Source organism: Branchiostoma lanceolatum, chromosome 11 (assembly GCF_035083965.1).
Source record: "Branchiostoma lanceolatum isolate klBraLanc5 chromosome 11, klBraLanc5.hap2, whole genome shotgun sequence".
NCBI lineage: Eukaryota > Metazoa > Chordata > Leptocardii > Amphioxiformes > Branchiostomatidae > Branchiostoma > Branchiostoma lanceolatum.
Genome location: NC_089732.1, coordinates 15011424 through 15032504, shown reverse-complemented (window position 1 = coordinate 15032504; position 21081 = coordinate 15011424). Strand labels below are relative to the sequence as shown.

Sequence of the window (21081 nt, the reverse complement as noted above, 5' to 3'; positions counted from 1 at the left end):
TCAGCTGTCTCTTTGAAGCCTAAAAAAAATTCACATGCTCTGGTTATGGTGGTTATTTACAGTAGTATAAAATTCGCTGGACGCGCTTGATGAAAAGTTTGATAACACAGAAAATACATTTTCCCTATGCAATTAAAACAAGATTGGCAATATAAAAAGATGTTGCCATGGCGACGGTGGTCTCTGTTAACGTTTTCGTTTTTAACCCACATGCAAATAAGGACCTCGCATAAATCATATCAGTCGATCACCTTCTCAACCAGAATAACACAAGTTGTCTAATGTACGAAAATCTTGTTTAAAAAGAAAAAAATCGTACCATTTCCTCATAAATTATGTAAATGAGGCCCTCTATGCAAGATTTGTGTCTAATAGTAGCCACATTTACTTAACTTCCAAATGGTGCAAAAATGAAATCCCCATTATTTACCACTATGGATTTATAGTATTTTGTCATCAATTATGCAAATTAAGTATCAATTTGCATAATTGATATCTATCGATATTTAACTCTTTCTCACTTACATATGTCATGTTTTTAAGAGTCTTATAATAGAATTCAGCTGATTTATTAACTGTCCTCATTAATTATGCAAATCAGATATTGATTTGCATAATTGGCATATGATTATAAATTATGTAAATCATCACTTAAGATATTTACACACCAAAAATTATGATGATCCGTCATCCCCTTCTTGCGTTATTCTCTTTCAAATTTTGAGTCGAAATCAGCTCCTGCAGTTCCAAAAAAGCCACTAGGGGGTCCAAATCTACAGGACATATTTTCCTAACAAAGAGCTATCCACCACTTAAAAATCATGACTCTAGCATGTTCAGAAGATGAGATCTGAAAAGTGAAAGTTCCATAGAAAGTCGCTAGGGGGCCCAAAATCCAATCATTACAAATTCTCCCACAGACCTACCCACATACAAAATATGAGGACAATACATCCAGGCATTCTTGAGTTATTTTCCCATGGACTTTCACATTCCTGTACAATTCCTAGAATTCTTGCAATCTGCACACAATATAGTGAAAATATGGCTTGCCCCTGAGGCGTCGCCAAAAACATGTACTAGTATCATATGTCATTACACATCTTAAGAAGAGATAAGAAATCGGACTTCTACATACTACGATTTTATTAGTCATTGTAGATACCACATTCTTATATCTCTGTTAGAGCTATCGAGTCACCGACGTCCATATCCAATACAGAAACCCCCTGTACATGTTGTGCCGGTATGAAGTCACTCAAGCGAGCCAGCCATGTCGAGGGTTCTCCTCCGCCGAGGAAAATGTCTCTACAGCGGACCTTCTGTAAACGGGCCATATTATTCCTTAACCTTGGCGAGTTCAGGTACGCCGTGAGTAAAAAGCTAACATATCACTTCCGTGTTACAAAAGGTAGGTCAAAGTTAAATTTTAAGATTCGGCTGACAATCCCATCGTAGGGCGACATCTGCCGAGAGTATCCGGAAGTGCACATTGCCCACGTTCCTGACAGAATGACCCGGTAGTAAAGTTCAGAGAGCAAAGGTCGACAAAATGGCAGACGCAGAACCTGTTTAGTATCATCGTGAAAACATTAAGCACGAAACAATCTATACCTGACGCCTGGCTTAGATATTCTTGAAGTTCTGGACGATGGCAGCAACGGCTAACCCAGTAAGGTAAGAACGGACAAGGGTCTTACTTGAATGTTAACGTTGCCAGCCTAACTCAACATTTCCACGTGCTGTATACTACTACTAGTACTTGTATGATCATGGTAAAGGAACGGAAAGGGCCGTCCATTGAAAGCTATGGTGAAACCATGAAAACAATCACTTTAAAAGGAAGCTATAACTGAAATCTTTAGTCTATATTCTAAAAGAAAAGCTAGATTTGCCTGGTTTATATCGATATCGGGATACCGACTCCAGCGTTTTGAAGTTATCTAAACTACTAGTTGTCCAGTGCACGATAACCGCTCATTGTTTCACATTTTCAACTTCAACTTAAGATACCCCCAATTGACCCCGCGAGGGGCAAAGTAGGGGGGGGGAGGTCCCAGGCAATGGCGGGCAGGCCTCCAGCCTGGCGCGGAATGACTCAATGGTGGGAGCCATAACAACCGCGCCAGGCAGGGCGTTCCACTGGGGGATGGTGCGGGGGAAGAATGAATATGTTAATGTTCTAACGTTGCTTGTCTAGGGACGTCCCTCGGATAGGACGTTAAATGGAGGTCCCGTGTTTGAGGAGAGCCACACCTTGAGCACGTAAAAGAACCCACCACATCTTTCGAAAAAGAGTAGGGGCATGCCCCGGTGTGAGTGGCTCAAAACGTTCCGGTCTAAATGGGGTAGGGAATTTCCCGAGCAGCCTTCGTAACCCCTGCTTCTCCTAATGGGTCAGTGAAGTCATGCTTGTCTTGAGCGTTGATGTTTCTGGCCTAGGGTGAAGAAATGCTGCTACAGTAACAATTGAGCCGCCTTTCTTCCTAAATCGATGGCAACATCAGGCTCTGATGAATTGATTAGAAAAAAAAAAAAAAGTTGCTTGATTGTTTGAAATCTGAGAGTATGGCTCCCCCGGGTGCGCCCCTGAGCTGGTTTCAGTAGACTGTCAGTGCTTATATTGATGTGGTTGTTGACTAGTTTATAGAGAAAGGTGAGGCGGGCGTTCCTCCTCCTTTCAGAGAGAAGAGGCCCACGTAAAATAGGTCTAGTGGGCAACTGGAGGTCTTATAGATCCTTTAAGATGAGGTTATTTTTTGTAAATCAAAAATTCGCAGTGACTCCCATGGTTTGTACACGTGTTGTTTCCAGTGAGGACGTCAAGCGGCTGATCGCCCTGTACGAGCTGAGTCCACACCCGGAGTGCCGCGGATGGTTCAGAGAGACGTACCGCTCTAATGTACAGGTCAGGTGTGACCTCTATCGCAGCAGCATTAAGGTCGCAGAACACAGTATTAATGGGCGACCCCCGTCCCCAATAGTAGTTCGGGTATGAAGTAGTGCGTCACATTGCCTGAAAAGGCCGAAGTTTTCCTTCTGTGCACGTTAGCGAGGCTGAAACTGTGGTGGATGGTAGAGTAATACGTCAGTTTTGAGACTGTACGAGTTGGATTACGATATTTGTTTGGTCGGCTTGGATTCGCGCCTGAATATTGTTACCGCCCGACTAATGTGAGTAAAGTGGCTTTTAAAAGAGAACGAGACTGCAAATTTAAGGTCATTTTCACATGTTTTGTATATTGAACCTTGAAGTCAAACATATTAAAATCTGGCACCATAATTGTGCACCTTAATATAAATTGTCAAGCGTCGGAGCTTCTCACTTTCGGATCCTTAACCATATAAATCCCTATAGGTCGCAGACCACAGTTCTGTGATCTGCGACCTTAACTCAAAATTTCAGTTCCCCTAAACAATTAAAAGACATGGTATACATGTATCCGTCACAATATGACAGTCACTCGCTAACATTGATGATCTTGAACTCAAGTTGACTTTGCCTTTTAAACTTTCATTCTCAATAATAAATTTCTCAACAAAGTTCATGATAACGCCACAGTTTTGGATAGAAATTATAAAGAAATCAAACTCTAGAACACAGAAGGAACGATTGAAGTAATTTTCGATTCCCTTCCTTCTTTGTTTACATGTTTGTTTACATATGTCTGACAAAGATGTATGGTATATTCTTCAAATTCGATCAAACCATGTTCATGTTTGTGTTTTAACATTGCTTTTTAAACTTTCTTTGCCAAGAAGAAATTCTAGTTTTTTTCAACCAAGTTTCCAACCAGCCACAGTTTTGGATAGAAATGATTAAGACATTAAACTCTAGTACACTAAGGAAGGCTTATATCAGCGAAGCTATAGGAGCGAGCTTAATATTATATTTTACGCCCGTTTTACAAGAACTCCCAGAATTGCACAGGAATTTCTGGAATCCGTCCGCCCGTCTGTCACTCTATACCTTGTTAGCACAGTCTGGCATCCCCGCACTCAGGTCGATGCCTTTTTTTTGCCTTCTTTGTTTACATGTTTGTTTACATAGGCCCGTCAAAGATGTGGTAATGCCGTGTTTATATTTGCTTCTGTGGACAAATATGTATTCGTTAACTGTGATGATGTTGGATACACATCTCAGGTGGAGGCACCGGCGGAAGGATTTGATGGTCAGCGCTCCGTCCTCACGATGATTTACTACCTCATGCAAGGCGGACAGTCGGTACTCTTCCACCGAGTCAAATCAGACGAACTATTTGTTCACAATCTCGGTGGATGCATGAAGGTAAAAAGGCTAAATAGCATATGATGATCCTTTCATTGTAGGTTTTGTGATTCTATATTCATTCATTGTACTGTAGATTACGTATTAAGTATTACCCACAATGTACTTCGCTGCGCATGCGTACTTAGGACCATGAACCTCCTTACATACTAATAGTTTTGATTTTGACTTTTTAAAAAATCAACTGTTTTTATGTTTAGATTCACATGATCCGCCCAGATGGCTCGTACAGCTGTAGCATTCTGGGTAATCCTCTAGAACACCCGGAAGCGCGTCATCAGGTGGTTGTCCCGCGCAGGGCGTGGTTCGCGCAGGAGGTGGAGGACCCGGATGTGTACTGCCTCGCTTCCATCCCTGTGGCCCCAGGTAAGAACCCGGATGTAACATTAGTGCAAACAGCAAGATTGGATAGTAATACACATGCAGTGGAAAATAGGACTTGTTCATTCGTTGTTCAATACAATATCTACAGGGCTTTTACGAGTTACTTTATGGTCTCATTCCTGTGTTAGTCCGCGTGTATACCGAAGAATCCGGCCTAAAAAAATAACTGGGCCTAAGATGCGTGTGTTTAGGTGGATCATAAATTGCATTTTATCTGCCCCACCTGGTATAACAAGAATTGGAGACGAAAGCTTGTTTATTACTGTCAAGATTAGGTAGGAAAGTTTCGTCATCCGAGCGATAGGTCGGACGTGTACGCATTTTGCGATGAGTGATACGGTCAGGCGCTGGCGGTACAACAGCGGCCCCGTGCGGATAGTGGGTACCTGCAGCTTAAAATGCGATAAATATCGTTGTCATGGTTATATTTGAGTGAACACGTGTGCTTCCAACAGAAAGTAAAACATCTCCAGAATTTTATTTTGTTTTCTAGATTTTTAGTCATAAAGTTGCGTATTTCAACGTTGATTCCAATGGAACAGCCTAACACAGGAATGAGACCTTATTTTTGCTTGCTACATTTTGTCTGTGTGTGTGTGAAAGATTCTTCGGACCGTTTGCTTTTGTTTTATTCGCCTAAGATTCAGTATTTAACAGGCACCCACATTTCCAATTTCTTAAAAGGTTTTGACTTCAAAGACTTCAGCATGGGAAAAAGGGCGGACCTGACGAAGGAGTTCCCTCAACACCGTGACGTCATCATGAAATTTACCACTAGTGATGTTTGATGAATAAATATAAAGCGACCGTCAAAATGTCTCTTCTTTCATATCAACCGATGTCATTTTTTTTTACTCCAGATAACAGTTTCACATTGTACAGATTCATTCTTGAATTGTACTTTGCAAGTTTCTTGGACAACAAGGACAAATTGACGTGTCCAATAATCACCGGTAATTTCTATTTTAAACATATAATGCACATAATTCTTACAGTCATGATCGCTGTTATTTAGTAAAGAAAAGTATAGTAGCATTAAATCCGGGATAAACTGAATAGTCGGGATAGTGGTATGGTGATGGTTTTATCCCATATTTTCGCTAGTAAGAGATTATGAAAACTCCTTATGGTGAAAAGAGGGAATAAGACCCCCGCCATCCTCTCTTTTCGCCAGTATGAATTTCTGAAAACTCCTTCTGGTGAAAAGAGGGGATAAGACACCGCCATCCCCTCTCTTTGCCAGCAACACATTAGGAAAACTCTCTTACTGGCGAAAATTTGGGATAAAACCATCACAATACCACTATCCCGACTATTTTGTTTATCCCGGATTAATGCTACTATACAATTCAGTACTAAATAATAGGGATAAATAATCAAGTCTATTGTAGTTGCTTTACTCTTTGAACTATTTGATTCAATCTATTCTTAACCTTACGATTTTATGTTCCAACGATATCTAATAGAGACATTTTGTTATCACAATAATACAGTTTTGTATGATGATATTATGATCATGCTGGTATTCTGTAGAATGTGTTACCTTAAATAGCACAGAATATCTTACAGATCTATAGCTGGTGTGTTACGCCGAATGGCGGTTATACCGGCTATATAGATATAGATACAGATATAGAATATAGATTAGAACACCTTCGTCAGCGTCACAAGTGCACAGTATTGCTTGAAAGTTAGATATCTAGCTATACCGGTTACAGTCTGACATCTAGCGGTGCTGCTGAAAACTACAGGCAAGATCCACATACGAAGCCACATTTATTGAATGAATGAATGAAGACCTTTATTGCACATTTCTGCCACACTTGGCTAAGTACAGGTCACAACAAAACAAAATACAAGTATACAGTTAACGTATATAAAAGAATATGACTATCATTAGATAAATTCAACTTCTCGCTTTTCGGTTATAGTAGATATAAAAGAACAGACGTGTTTTCAATGGGAGGTTTGTCTAGTCGCTTTAGGAATATGAATTTTTGTACAGAACTTAAGATTGAAAATAGATTATTTAAAGAATTCATGACACATTTTTGGATATCTATCAATAAAAGCGACAGTCTACAAACATCGAGATTCCATCTTTTCCCATTTCCGTACTTCCCTACCAGTCTGTAAGTGTGTTTTACTGGCTAAGAGTATCACTATATAAGTAATGACGTATTAATTTCCGGCAAACTGTCAAAATGTAAGGCAGAGAGTCCTATGTAATATTATATATAATAATGGTTTATTGGTCAGACTATCGCAAGGGTCTGGGCGGCTGTCATTCGGCGCCAGCAGGTGACCTCAATACGACCTTCCCCAACCGATGTCAGGTATCCATTCACACCTGGGTGGAGTGAGGAAAGTCGTGTAAAGTGCCTTTAAGCTTTCCCAAGGGCACAACATCGGGGCATATCGGGGTTTCGAACCCGGGTCCTCTCGGTTCTGGACGAAACACTCTACCGTTTGCGCCACACGATGCCATGTGTCCGTGCTATCTGTAGTGTAGCATGCTACATTTCTCTTTCATCTTTCCCTATTAATTCTCAATCTCCTTTTACCTCCTTTCACCAACGTCGCAATGATCGCATCGAAACGGAAACACCCGCTGCTCTTCCTTTGGCACTCACTTTGGCCTTGACCGCATGAGAACGGAAACATCTGCCTTCGCTTTTGCCCTGGGACGGAAGGCTGTGTTTATCATTCCCCCACAGATAGGCCTGTGGCGACAGAGACGGCGCGGATTGGGCCTTTAAGGAAACGTTTTCACACTAAAGGAGGAAAAGACTTGGGGTAGAGTAACTTCCGCACCACCCACGCAGCGTGTAACCCGTCCTTTTGTGGAGATAATGAAATTAGAAAAACGTAACCTGATCAAATCTTTTACAGCAAGTAAAGCCGGTATCGTACAGCACAGATAGACGCATGTCTTTGAGTACTTTTGAAAACATGTTCCCTAAAGTTTGCTTTCTAACGGTAGGGACATCTTTATCAAAATATCAGTTAGACTTAGGTATAGGTTGTTTTAACCGTGACAAGTCGTTCGGTGTGATAGTGCCTGCGAAGCTGGTATATATATGTTACGCCGAATGGCTGTTATACCGATTGAACAATTCAGATTCTTTCATACTCGAGACACAGAGTTTTTATCTTGTTTTTTGTTTTTCTAAAGAATACAATATGCTCTCTCTGTAGCGATCATACAAATGACTATATCGTTCTCACTGTGATTAATCTCCAAGCAGATCTCCACGGTGCCAAAATCGTACAAGCTAGCCAGAGAGGCTCCAGTCAGCCAGAGAAGTTGTCAGGCACCGTCGGGTTGCAATAAAAACTCCTTCTGCCAGTTGGATACGGTCTTTGCAACCGTTGGGTCTGCTTGGAGACTAACTGTGATCTGACTGTTACTGTTAGGGGGCGTTGTTTAAAAGGGCTGAGTCCATACCTATCCTACTCTCTCTTCTCACCGCTTTTCCGCTGGCGGCGATGCGGGCCACCATGCATAGGCTGCCGCTCTCTCCTGTTCATTGCCTGCTTCTTGGCCGCTTCCCATGCGTGCATACCACCCGTAGCCAGTTGTACAACCGGGCTCGAAAATGCAGCTTAATAATGGGAGTTTTTTGAATAGATTTTTGAAGGCCTTTCTGCGCCACGAAACTTACTATCGTTGAAGTGATTGCTAAATACTAGTAAGCATCCACTCTCAGATTCTCTTTTGTGTTGTCGCTAGCATAGGTCTATGACAATGATATAGCACACATATCTATTATAATTTGAAATCTGATGTAAATCTTCGCTATCTTTTCAACAAAAATGCTAATGCATCAATCTTTATAACTTGTATATGTTTGATATTCAATAATAATGAAACTGTAAAATTCAGTGGTGGTCCGCTATAACATATAAACGGTATTTGGTTTAAAAAAATGTCTATCGAGCGATTAGCGTCTTGCTAACGTTGATCGCTTGCAGCTGTAAGAACCAGTGAAAGTTTCTTCATTTTAATAGCTTGTTCTCCCTCCGCCCACAAAAAGATATCATGTTACATTTTAAATGTCAAACGGCAGGCGTTCCAACGGAGCCGATATCTAGAATCCCAGCTGTACTTTTCCGTTGGCCCTTGTGACCACTTGGTGACTCATGAGGCATGCGTATGCGGTCTTCCTCTCTGTTGAAGTTCATCTTGTTCCCATATCTTCATAAATCGGCTGACCGCTCTGGAATTTTGGGTCACGAGAGTATTGGGTGACAAAAACGTGTATGACTAAGCGACGAAGATGCGGAATTTTCCTAAATACCCCATGGCAAGTCAAGTCAAAGTTTATTTCACAACGATTTTAACAGGTACAATGTAAGGCAAAAATAAAATACTACTGGCTACTTATATCAAACTACTAAAAGCTACAGGAAGGTTCTATGCTATACAATGGTTAGTCAAGTCAAAGTTTATTTCACAACGATTGTAACAGGTACAATGTAAGGCAAAAATAAAATACTACTGGCTACTTATATCAAACTACTAAAAGCTACAGGGAGGTTCTATGCTATACAGTGGTTAGGTTCTAGGCTGTACAATGCTCCATTTCAAACTACATGAAGGCACTATCTAATAATAGATATAATATTGTCAGAGGTAGATAATATCAACAGGAGATACAATAGGGAGTCGTATATGTCAATTATACAATTACATGATGAGGAGATGAATGTTTTATACAAGTAAATCGCTATTTCACGGATTCCTTTTTGCATAGATGTATAAATATATTGGCCTTGATATGAACACTCTCTTTATAGCTAGGTTCTTGTGCAAGGGTCTTTATCATTTTCTTCCCATCAATCATTTGAAGGAACATATGGCACATGTCAGTGGAGAACTTGAAAAATATGAACACAGTTCATGAGTATAAATAAACAAGAAACGGCATGATTAATGGGAAAAGATCGGGAGTGTACGTGTGTGTTCGTCAGTTTTTGTAATCAGTCGCACATTCTGTCTCCTTGTCAATTTGCCAACCTTACTTTTATATGCGTTGCGTTTTTAAAAATATTTTCCTACCATGTTATCGATTGTATCATTTGCAGACGTAAACGCAAATCACCTTTAAAAGAACCATACTTTTGTAGGGCATTACCACGTGGATTTGCTTGCGTATTTTCATATTCTTGAATTATTACGCGATGACCTTTTTTTGTCCGGGGCACGTCGTCTTTTGTTGGTGTCAAAGCCCTCGGGGTGCAAGTGTGGTTATCCGGTTGTGATGACGCTCTATCCCGTCAGTTTTCGTAAGACTTCGCCATCGGAAGTACGCACTTCGTGAATTGTCGTCACCGTTCGGAAACGTTCGGGAACAGACTCTCTGTCAGTGCATGATTTCGTGTGGCTATCCGGTTGTGATGACGCTCTATCTCGTCAGTCTTCGTAAGACTTCGCCATCGGCCGGGAGGAAGTACGTACTTCGTGAATTGTCGTCACCGTTCGTAAACGTTCGGGAACAGGCCCTCTGTCAGTGCATGCTTTCGTCTCTCCCACGCGCATGCGCCGAAACCGATCCGTCGCTGGAAATATGAATATTTCACACCTCTGGGTCAACATAAAGACATCAGGCGGATGGATAACACACGTAAAACACACAAGGTCGTTTCAGCAATGTGTTTGTCTTTGAAGGACTACCGGTATATTCTCCAAGCAGAGGTTTCGGTCGAGTAGGGTAGGAGTGTTCGGGACGTAAAAAATCCCGGACACTCCTACCCCACTCGACCGAAACCTCTGCTTGGGGAATACTACAGGTAGATAATTGTACAGTGATGTTTTCACTTTGCATCACACGAGACTTGCAGTATCTTATATCGTCTCAATATCCGACCACATTAAGTCCAACTTCTTGGCTCTCTGATTCATATGTCTAAGTCTTATTCGACCACTTTAATTTTCTATTTTGATAGAATAAAAGATGTCACGAACCGTTCACGATATAAATCTTAGAATATCCTCATTTCTGGCACCGACAGTTGATTAAAAGAAAATTCTTGTTCTATAAAAGAGGGAGCCAGTTTAAATTTTGACAAAGCGGCTAGCCAGCTAAGACACGGAACGATTAAGTCGCCCAACATCTGCTTGGAGATCACATTTATTCTTGGTAGAACTACATTGTGTTATGACTACAGCCCAATCGGACGGTAGAAGGAAAATAACACTATTACAGGTTTGTGTAGCAAAACCTTTGTTGGATCCGTTGGCATTTGTGGTGGCCGCCATCTTGAATTGTGACGTCACGGGATTGCCATACCATTTTATTGGGAGAGGTGTTTTTTTGGGTCGCTAGCGTTCTCTCTATTTTTAACAAGTCGGCACACAACTATCACACATTCAACTCAAATAAAAATTCAATACCAATTCATATTTATAAAAAGACCCCGTAATCGCTAAACCAACATAGCAAACCTGAAATATATGTACTACAAATACTTAACTTTAGTTCTGAGATGTTTTAATGATATAAAGGACAAGTCTACATGTTTGTACTCTCGTAGTACAATAAACAAAATACCATTACAGTGTAAATGTCTTGTTTTTGTCACTTTTCCAAGACTTGGGGGAGGGGGGGCGGATCCAAATGTCCGAATATTTGTTTTCTTTTCCTTTTACCTGGGAAGCCCTGACTGAGTAAATGTCACCCTATCGGCGTTCCAGTGAGCCAATATTTTGACACGACATTTACTGAGCAACCAGTTCATAAAAGCTCAATAAATACGGCAAAACACACACCATGGCATGACTACAAACTGTCAGCCGACGGTTCATTGACAAAACGCCTCGGTGTACACTAGTGCTGCGTACCTAAACGTAACATCAGGTACAGGTACCGGTACAGAGGTTTAGGTACAGGTCCGGACCTGTACCTGTACCTGGACAATTTGATAAATTAACATGTGTTCTTCTGAACTTCTTCAATAATGACAGAAACATCAATAAACTGTTTTCAACTTGTCAGTATCTTTATTCAAAGAACATTAACTAGGTTTCTTACCGCCCAACCCCCTTGGCCTTGCTAACAAAACTCCCAGCCTGCCTGAATGATCTGTTGCATATTAGTAACGCTGTTCCAATGTGTCACTTTGGTTACGTTTGATGTTGCATGAGGTCAGGAGATCAGTCACAAAATAAGCACAAACTTGGTGTAAATTTATATCGGTACAGTACCGGTACTTCATGATCTGGTATTTTGGACCTGTAGCTAATAAGTTTTTACGGTACAGGACCGGTACATAGTACCGCTACGCAGCACTAGTGTACACTGAACCGAGGATAATTTTACATTCGTTTTAATTCACTACAGCGTGCTTTGCCCCTGCCTTTGTTTTAGCTATTGTATCCATAATATATGCCACACTTTCAAACGCTGCTCTCTCTATATATATAGCTAGAATTAAATAGTTGAATAGTCTTGGTCTAATTTCACTTTACTTGTTGAAAGGAATAGTAGACTGTGTACATTTTGAGTGAAAAGTCGCCTATCCAAGTTCAAAATTGGTCTGAAATCTATATATGAGATTGGAAACTATTACAACAAATTACAACAATGTGGATGCCAGGTCACAGAAATGTCAAAAAGTTGTCATAATCATTTGCAAAGGAACCGAAAAATTCCGAAGGACAGGAAAAGCAAATGATTTGTTAGGAAGTTTACCAAGCAAATCAATCAAAACGCTGAAGTGTTGATATGTACATACTTTCTCGCAGTCGGTGTATCTAATCTGATCTATGTTATGTTCAAACACCCACCTACACAAGGTACAAACACTCAACCCAAGCAGACATCTCTCTTGTCTGATTTAGCTGTCAATCATTTATATCTGACCAATCGGTGAACGGTAAAGTCTACGGTATTTTGATTCAATTTTTGGACACCCATAAGGTGTGCATGACGTTTCGTTCACTACGTTCGATTTACAAAAGTGTCGCCATTTCTTCTTTGATCTATATAGTCTATAGGACACCACAAATTTCTGCCAAGGAAAAGAGAATAACAGACTACTTGAGAATGAACGCATCTGCGGTTAGAACGACCTCCGATTACTCTATGATCCAACATCAAAACGGACGATTTTTCGGCGTGGCGCCTTTTTTCGTGGCGCTACTTTGAAGGGAAGTGTTGTTTGGGATGAGGGGGCTGAAGAGCCTGTTGTCATACATACCGACATGTTCTTGTGAAATTCCAACACATTATGGCGCTGAGAACAAAGTTTGTTTTGGTTCGCCGCTCGCCTTTTTTTTTGCATGTCATTCTTTAAAAGTTTGATCCTTCCTTTTCTTTGCTAATCGTTGTAACTTTCTTTTGCTATGACCTTAATAACCAAGATAACTCGTACATGCAAAAACCAGCAACTTCTAACTACAGTAGCTTTAGAACTTAAATGAAAATTCAATGCAAACTTTGGATATCTCATTATATTGTTTAACAAGGGTACGTACACAAACTCGTAGTCCACTTTGTACTATTGAATACCTTTTTTCTCATCTAGAAGAGAGACATTATTTGGTAATTATTTCTATTACTGGGTTGACAGACACCGAAACGTTAGCAGGTGAGATTACCTGGTTGTGTAAAAAGAATTTCCGTTACCCTTATTTTCTACCAACCTGATGAAATTATTTTCGGAAATATTTCTATTACTATTCTTCATAACTGCTGCTAAATTCCCCGGATATTTTCATCCGGGTAACAGATCTAGCTACACGGTACATAGCCCCATATTTGCACCCCGATTCCTCCCGATAATTTCTCTGATCCACCGCTCGTAATGGCGTCTTCAAACAGTATAATTGGGTAGTATAAACACAGAACAATTCGCCCTGCCACTAATCTAGCCATAACGTTCCTCCAGTGTTTGCACACAAGCAAACTGCCTGACGCACGGGAAACTAATTGACCGGCGAGAATGATAGATGACCTACCTGTTGCCTTGGGGTCAGAGATGTTTTGGAACGATGTTTGGTGGACGATCGCGAGGGGGGGGGGGGCGGGATAAGTTGTGACAGAAGAACAACGTCCAGATTTTGCATGATGTACAAAATGACTGATAAACTTGTGGACGTACCGACTGATAAGTATCTAATGCCAGCTCAGAAGAGGACTAGAAATAGTCATGCTTTTAAGCACCAGAGTTATCAGCCAAGGACTGATGTGTTCAAAAATTCGTATTTTCCGAGAACCATAGAATGGAACTCGTTGTCATCAAGTACTGTAGGAGCATCTTCACTAAGTAGCTTTAAAGAACGGTTACAGTCAGATATGCAAAGACTAGGTGTAACAGACCGTTCGGTGTAATATAACCAGCTGCTGTCGCGCCGCGTGCCTGCGAAGCTGGTGTGTTATGCCTAATGGCGGTTGTACCGGCTATATAGATACAGATACAGAAGTTCTTCTCATAAGAAATAAAATCTTATAAATGCCTCAACAAAGTAAAAAATCGATATGCCATGGAGTATTTTTATACCAAAGTAATAAGTATCTAGTCGTAATCTCAACATTTTGTACAAACGTTTTTTTGTAAAAACTTACTTAATTCATGTTGTTTGAATGACATTTTGGCATACCAAGGTCTGTAACGTAAACGGGTGAATTGGGTCGGTAAGACCTGAAACCACGTAGAAGCTAGCTGAGACGTAAGGCTAGTTAAACGATACTCTTATAAAATTATATTTAAAAAAAAGATACTACTAGATACCCTTTTTTCAATGTACTTTTACTTAAGAACAAATAGCAAACCACTCAGTAGAACATAGCTATGCTGTTTCAAACGAGTTTTCCTACAGGCACAATATCTTCTTTGTGCCAGACTTGCCTTAATAACACAGTTCAACACGTTACAATAGGTAGAGGTTAGCACATCCAGACATTGTATCTGTCATTGTTTGAGAGCGGTGACTTCTAGTAACCGACTTTTAAACTCACTTTACGACTTGTATCTCAATAGACCTGTTGTCTATTCGCGATGAATCATACTTGCCAGCGGCGTAGCTATCTTGTCACATGTGTTTTTCTTCTCTACTTATTTCTCCCAGTACTTTGTTGTGAGTCGATGGACCGTGAAATGATCAATGTGTTTTCACCTGCTAGTGATGTGTACAGTCATCCACCGCTGTCTGTGTGTTATTTGATCCACAGAACTGACATTTGGAACAAGGCAATTAACCTTATCGGAACGCCGAGGGTCAGCTACTGTATATCTCATAATTTTTGCGCGCACAAATGTATTGTTTCATATACATATATTTGCCAATATGTCACACAGAGATCGAATATATGTTAATATTGATATTGGTGCCTTCAAACTATGAAGATAATGTTGCGTGTGCCATTTGTGTACGTGGTTACGCAACTTAGTGTTATTTCGGAGTGGCGAAAAGATCATGCCTTGGGGTACACCTGGGCAAATTTGCATAAACGACGACATGTCAGGTCTTGACGTCATCAGAGGGTGGCCGGTATCAGGTATAAAAGCGGCTGAGTTAAAAATAACGCAGTCAGTTAGCAGTTCGATCGAAGGGCGAGAACACATGGTGCACGGGAACCACGGGTACAGTACTTACAGTCGAGTAGGTGCCCTCAATGAGTTGAATTGCCCGTGTAAAAATCGTTTTCTCGTTTCGTTTATCTTTGCAAGGTCAACAATGCCGCTTAGTTATGAGAGACCAGCCCAAGTTTCTAAGCGTATTTTCTCCAAGGATGAAATGTACATTTTCATCTTCATGTTTTGTGTTTGCTAAACCAAGCCGTACATTAGTACATGTAACGTTACGGCTGACACAGCATTCGTTAAAGGGGGGGGGGGGCAAACCTTACCTTCAAAAAAAACTTTATTGGCTTCGACTATACAGCGTTTATTATTTTGTTTTTATTATTATTGGGTAGGCCGAATACTCTCTCTTCGCAGCCAGGGGCTGAATTGCGGGGAGCGCGCATTTGGCGGGGCTAGATCGCAAGGGTCTGTAGCGACTGCCATTCGGCGCGCAGGTGACCTCAATGCGACAATTGCCCCATGTGCGGCCAGAGGACTGTCGGTTTTGAGCCACTCACACAGGGAAGGACCCCTACTCTTTTCGATAAGTGCAGTGGGTTCTTTAACGTGCTCGAGGTGGGGCTCTTCTCAAACACGGGACCTCCATTTAACGTCATATCCGACTTGCAGCGAATCTTTTCACCAGAGCATTATGCAACAGTCGTCCGTATGAATTTGCATAGCCATATTTGCACCTGTCACAAGATTTCCACCACATTGCGACACCCATAAGGGCATCCGTCAATGTAACACTGGTATGTTTGAGTGGATTTACGTTGAGCATACTTGCTCCTAGCATACCTACAAAGATCAAATATGGACGCCTTCACATGCCGCCTCCTCCTTGTATTATACATTGTACTCAATTCAAGTGAACACAAGAGGATTATGTCGAATTACGCCATTGTTTATCAAGTACCACGTAGCTTTGAGATCGGATTAATGTTTTTGTACGGGTAAATGGTATTTAATGCATTCTCCGCGACCCCCACGACGTCTAGCTAACCTTCTATCCATTTATTTTACTGCAATATTGACACGCCCCCACCTGGTTTGCCGTAGAGTCCTTTGATTACTACACGTTCTTGTCGTTAATTGGTGATTAAAGTTGTATATAAGGGAACAAAAAGTCGCTATCCGTACAAAGAGGAAAGTATTTAGTATATAGAAAACCGCCAAAAGCACTTCAAAGAAGAGCAAGATAAAACGAGCGGTCGTAGGGCACACACACACACACACAGACGACCCTACGTCTGACATGTGTCTATTTACGGACAGGTGTGTTTGGTGTAACGGTCACGGATTAGCTAGACACACAGTTTACCTACTGATGACGTTCAACCGAGGGATGCCAAAGGTAGCTGGAAGAGTCAACCACATGTCAAGGCCTTTGTTCTACTTACGTAAGAAAGTACAGCCCCTCCCCCCTTTGACTGGCATGAATACTTAGTAGTAAGAATGCGGTACTAAGTGGGCACCACCTTAAGAACTTGTTACTTTACCTTCAGGAAGTGTAGTATACTTTTGACTTTTAGTGGGTGTGTCAGTATGTGTGTGTGTGTGTGCATGTATGTGTGCGTGTCCGTGTGTGTGTGCGTGTATGTGCATGTGTGTGTGTATGCGTGTGTCTCTGTGTGTGTGTGTGTGTCTGTGTGTGTCCATGTGTGTGATACGCCTAATCTTCCGTAAGAGGGTATCCAACTAGTGGTGGTTGGCAAATGCACCTATATCTACTTGTATATAGATAAGTCAACACTAACAAGACAGGACTAGAAGTGAATAAGATTTCTTTAATACTTGCTCAGAAATGTCTCTAAATGCGTCATACCCAAGGACCTCTTTTTGTCCTTCTATGGTTCTGTTTAGAAACATAACGCCTTGTCACGGTTGATTCAACCCAAGGGCTTCTTGCATGAGCAGAAATCAAACGACAAATGCTGTTATCTAAATGTACCGTGTGACAGTCTGCCACCCTGCCGGCGTCCGGCTTGAGTTACGGGGGCAAGGTGAAGGCTTTACAGATGTACGGTATTGTTTCAGGTGTCGTACGGTGTAATTTCTGTCATGTCTGCTGTTGTTCTCTTGTTTAAGGTGTAGAAGTCAAAGGCCGACCGTATAGGACGCGTGAAAGGTGAGAGAATAGTGGGGAAAATAAAGGGATATACGAAAGGAGTGTTCGGGTTGGAAAGGACTAAGGGAAGGTTGGATCGATATTTAGACAAAAAAACGATTGAAATTTGTTCGTATATAGGTTGCTCTTAAAAACGTTATCTTTGACCTCCCTACATTTATTTATTTCTTGAAATATTGTTGAAAATATTTTTTTTAATATTTACATCAATGCGTTTCTATATATCTTTGTAGCATCTTTCGTCGATATGAAATAGTTGATATTGGTTCCTAACACTGCCACTGCCCCCTCTGACTTCTATTGATAGCTGCCTTCTATAGATGTCAAACGTATCTAGATCCCGTTTTTAGAGTTTTACTTATCATTCCTGTTTAGCACAATAATCATGGAAAAAGCTATACCACTGTCTGGCAACGTCTAAAAGATATTCTAAAGATATCTTAAGCTCCCTTTTAACGAAGATACAGTCAAAACTGCCCAAGAATACCACCGAGGGACGAATGAAAGCCGGTCTATGTGAACAGGTGGTCACTTTTGTGAAAACAATTATCTAAGGGACCACCAAAAAGTGGTCAGATTGGCCTAGTGAACCCTTATGTAGAGGTGGTCACTTGTACATGCGTCTTTATGATAGTGACCATATGTCGTAAAATAACCGTCCTTTATGTCATTAATGGATGGGAGGGGGCACTGAATGGACTCAGACCATCGTAACGCAGGAAAATACATGACTTGCTTCTGTTTCTCTTCAAAATACGTCATTTTCCGTTCTTCTATTCTGAAAAATACTGACGCATGCATGTTTTTCCCCCTATGTTTTTATCATGTATTTGCAGTTAGCCCACGGGCATGAACTTGCAATAAACTTCTTCTATTCTGAAAAACCTTTTTCAAAGAAGAAACATGAACTGTGTTTGTAAAATAGTCCTTGAATCGCGGCGTTCTTTAATGAAATATTCATAGCTATAAGCCGGCGGGCCGGATGTGAAAATTGACGGTTTATCATAAGAACATAGCGTTGTTCCTGTCGTCTGTCACGGCAGTCTGAGGTAAGAGAATAAACCATTGTACTTCCGGGGGTGTGCAGGTATACAAAGATTCTCTACTGCCTCTACAAATGCAACAGTAGACTAGAAAAGTTATTTTACACCAACTATAAACTAAGGTTGTACGTAAAATAGTTTACATGAAGAGTTTTGTGTTGGACGAGCTTAGTTCTGTCACATTTTATAAAGAGGCCCACCCCTTTGCCAATAGTGAACTAGTCTCCCCATGTTCCCGCCAAGAACGCAGGTGTATTTCATTCACAAGAAAGTCACACGCAAACCTCTGAATGGGGAAATACCTCCTTCGTGAGAAGTCTCCATTGATCGCTTCCGACCTGAATGAAATAATTCCCGCATACCTAACCTTACTGAATGGCGCTGTGTTGTCGTAAGCTATAAATTGAAATTGCATAGTAAAGATAAATATGAATGAACTTATTGTACAACTGTCAAGGGTAAAATGTATAGCAAGCAACAACTGTAATGATTGACATAGACTAATAACTCAATTAAGATAGATATGAATGAAATTATTGTACAACTGTAAAGGGTAAAATGTATAGCGAGCAACAACAGTATTGATTCTCTGAGACAAAAAATACATATAACATACACTAATGACTAAATTAAAGGTAGCCAAAGCAATGTTAGGAAAAAAATGGAAATAAAAAGAATGCTGAAATATTTATGGTATCGACATAAACTAACATTGCTGAGCACATTTGCGTAATAACTTCATATAGGGTTAGCAGGGGCTTCTGCGCTTAATTAAAGTTTTTATGACAAAATATATATGTTCTTACATACGTACATGCACAATAAAGCAAGAAGAAGCCTATCATTCAAATTTTATTATATCAGGAATATCTAATTCATGTTTTTTCTATGTCTATATAGTTCAAAACGACCTGTACTAAGCTAAAATAAAGGTCTACATCGTTCGTCTATCTACAGGCTTAACGCACCAAAAAGGTCACTTCATATAGATTATAGACATGCTGATTAGAATAATATTAAAATTCTGGGGTGTCCAAGATATTACAACTACGCCGTTATGTATCAATACATATGACGTGAGCGAAAGCTATTAACACGGGAGATCGAAATATGCCAAGCTTTGTTTTATCCGCTACGCTGTTATCACATAGTTAACGTAAGATATATTAGGTTCTCTGAACTTTATCTCTGTGACTTTTAAACTTTGGACCTACTGCTATAAACAATACAAAGGTCTACGAGGTAAAACTACACATAGAAAAATGAAAGAGGGACAAAAGGTTTTATCTTTTATGCTAAGGGTCACATTACTGTAAATGCAGAAATGTTCGCGGTGGTTTTAAGTTCGCGGTTTTCGCGGCGACCGTTTCACCGCGAACTTAAAACCACCGCGAACATTTTTTGTCCGATACTGTAGCCGTATGTGACTAAAGCACTGCCGCGAAATTAAAACCACCGCGAACACCCCATTTTCGCCTTAGCACGAAACAAAAACCTTCACTCACTCGGTGGTTTTATTCGCTGGTTATAGCACATGACCAGGCGGTATGACACCATATACACCTCGGGGCGGGTCATTAACCCTTAACTGAAGGCATTCTTAGGACAATCTTGCATGGGTCGTACACATTTCAGCTGTCTTGTTAAAGAAAAGGCCGTCTTAGTTTCTTGTCGGCAGCTGGTTTTGTCACACTCACATCCTATCTCAAACAGTACTAGTCTACGACATCGAAATCGTTCGGCGACCTACAAGGTCTTAAAACATTTCCGTCATAGACAGCAAAATCCGATGTCATCACACGCTAGAAAACGGTCGTCATGGGCGGGGATTGGGCTATGTGCGGTCACAATTCGTGGCGGTCGCGGTCGCGTTGGGGAAAATTTCGGGACCGAGAAAAAGCGGTCGCCATGGCCAGGTGGTCGCCTTGAATAGGTGGTCGCCTAGGCAGGTTCGACTGTAGTTTATACCAAACTAACTATGCCGTTTATAGGGAGAATATTTGCCAGGGTTTCACTTGCAGGTAGATTGGACCCTCTCTACGTAGTCGACTCCCTTTAGCATACTATTCACTCTATTTGGGCAATTTCTACTATTTTCCCAGCCATCCGCGGGCCTGGTAGAGGCTATACTACGAATGTGAAGTCGCCGCGTCACTGTATGGACACATGTACGTAGTTAAAATGTTACTGACAGTGTTTAAACGCGAATTAACTGTGAGTAAATGAAACACGGTAACAAACGACCACTCGGAGGAGTTGGGAAGTTCTGTCGGACCGGATTTGGGGATGAAAGAGGCTGATGCGAACATCACATGGCTGGAAACGTCTCATGTGGCAGCTGGGGGAAATATCGCTAAGTGGAAACACGGAGAAGTCGTTAGGGACGTACCAAGTCAGTTTACGGGGAGGGGCGTGCTGAGGCTGATTCGGCATATCTAAAGATGTCGAATTTGAAGTTGATTCTAGTTTGATTGTGATCCTAGGAATATTTGAATTTGCCGTAAGCGACAGAGAGAGAGAGAGAGAGAGAGAGAGAGAGAGAGAGAGAGAGAGAGAGAGAGAGAGAGAGAGAGAGAGAGAGAGAGAGGGGGGGGGGGAGAGAGAGAGGGGGGAGAGAGAGAGGGGGGAGAGAGAGAGGGGGAGAGAGAGAGAGAGAGAGAGAGAGA

At 41.1% G+C, this 21081-nt stretch overlaps 1 protein-coding gene across 1 annotated transcript; it reads left to right on the top strand.

Annotated features, from left to right (window-relative positions):
* Positions 1 to 1530: 1530 nt before the first annotated feature.
* Positions 1531 to 5487, top strand: LOC136444927 (uncharacterized). Its single transcript, XM_066442713.1, has 5 exons — positions 1531 to 1677; positions 2815 to 2908; positions 4145 to 4288; positions 4489 to 4654; positions 5357 to 5487. Exons 1-5 carry the CDS (start codon positions 1652 to 1654, stop codon positions 5458 to 5460), a joined length of 534 nt encoding a protein of 177 aa, XP_066298810.1. The 5' UTR covers positions 1531 to 1651; the 3' UTR covers positions 5461 to 5487.
* Positions 5488 to 21081: the final 15594 nt, after the last annotated feature.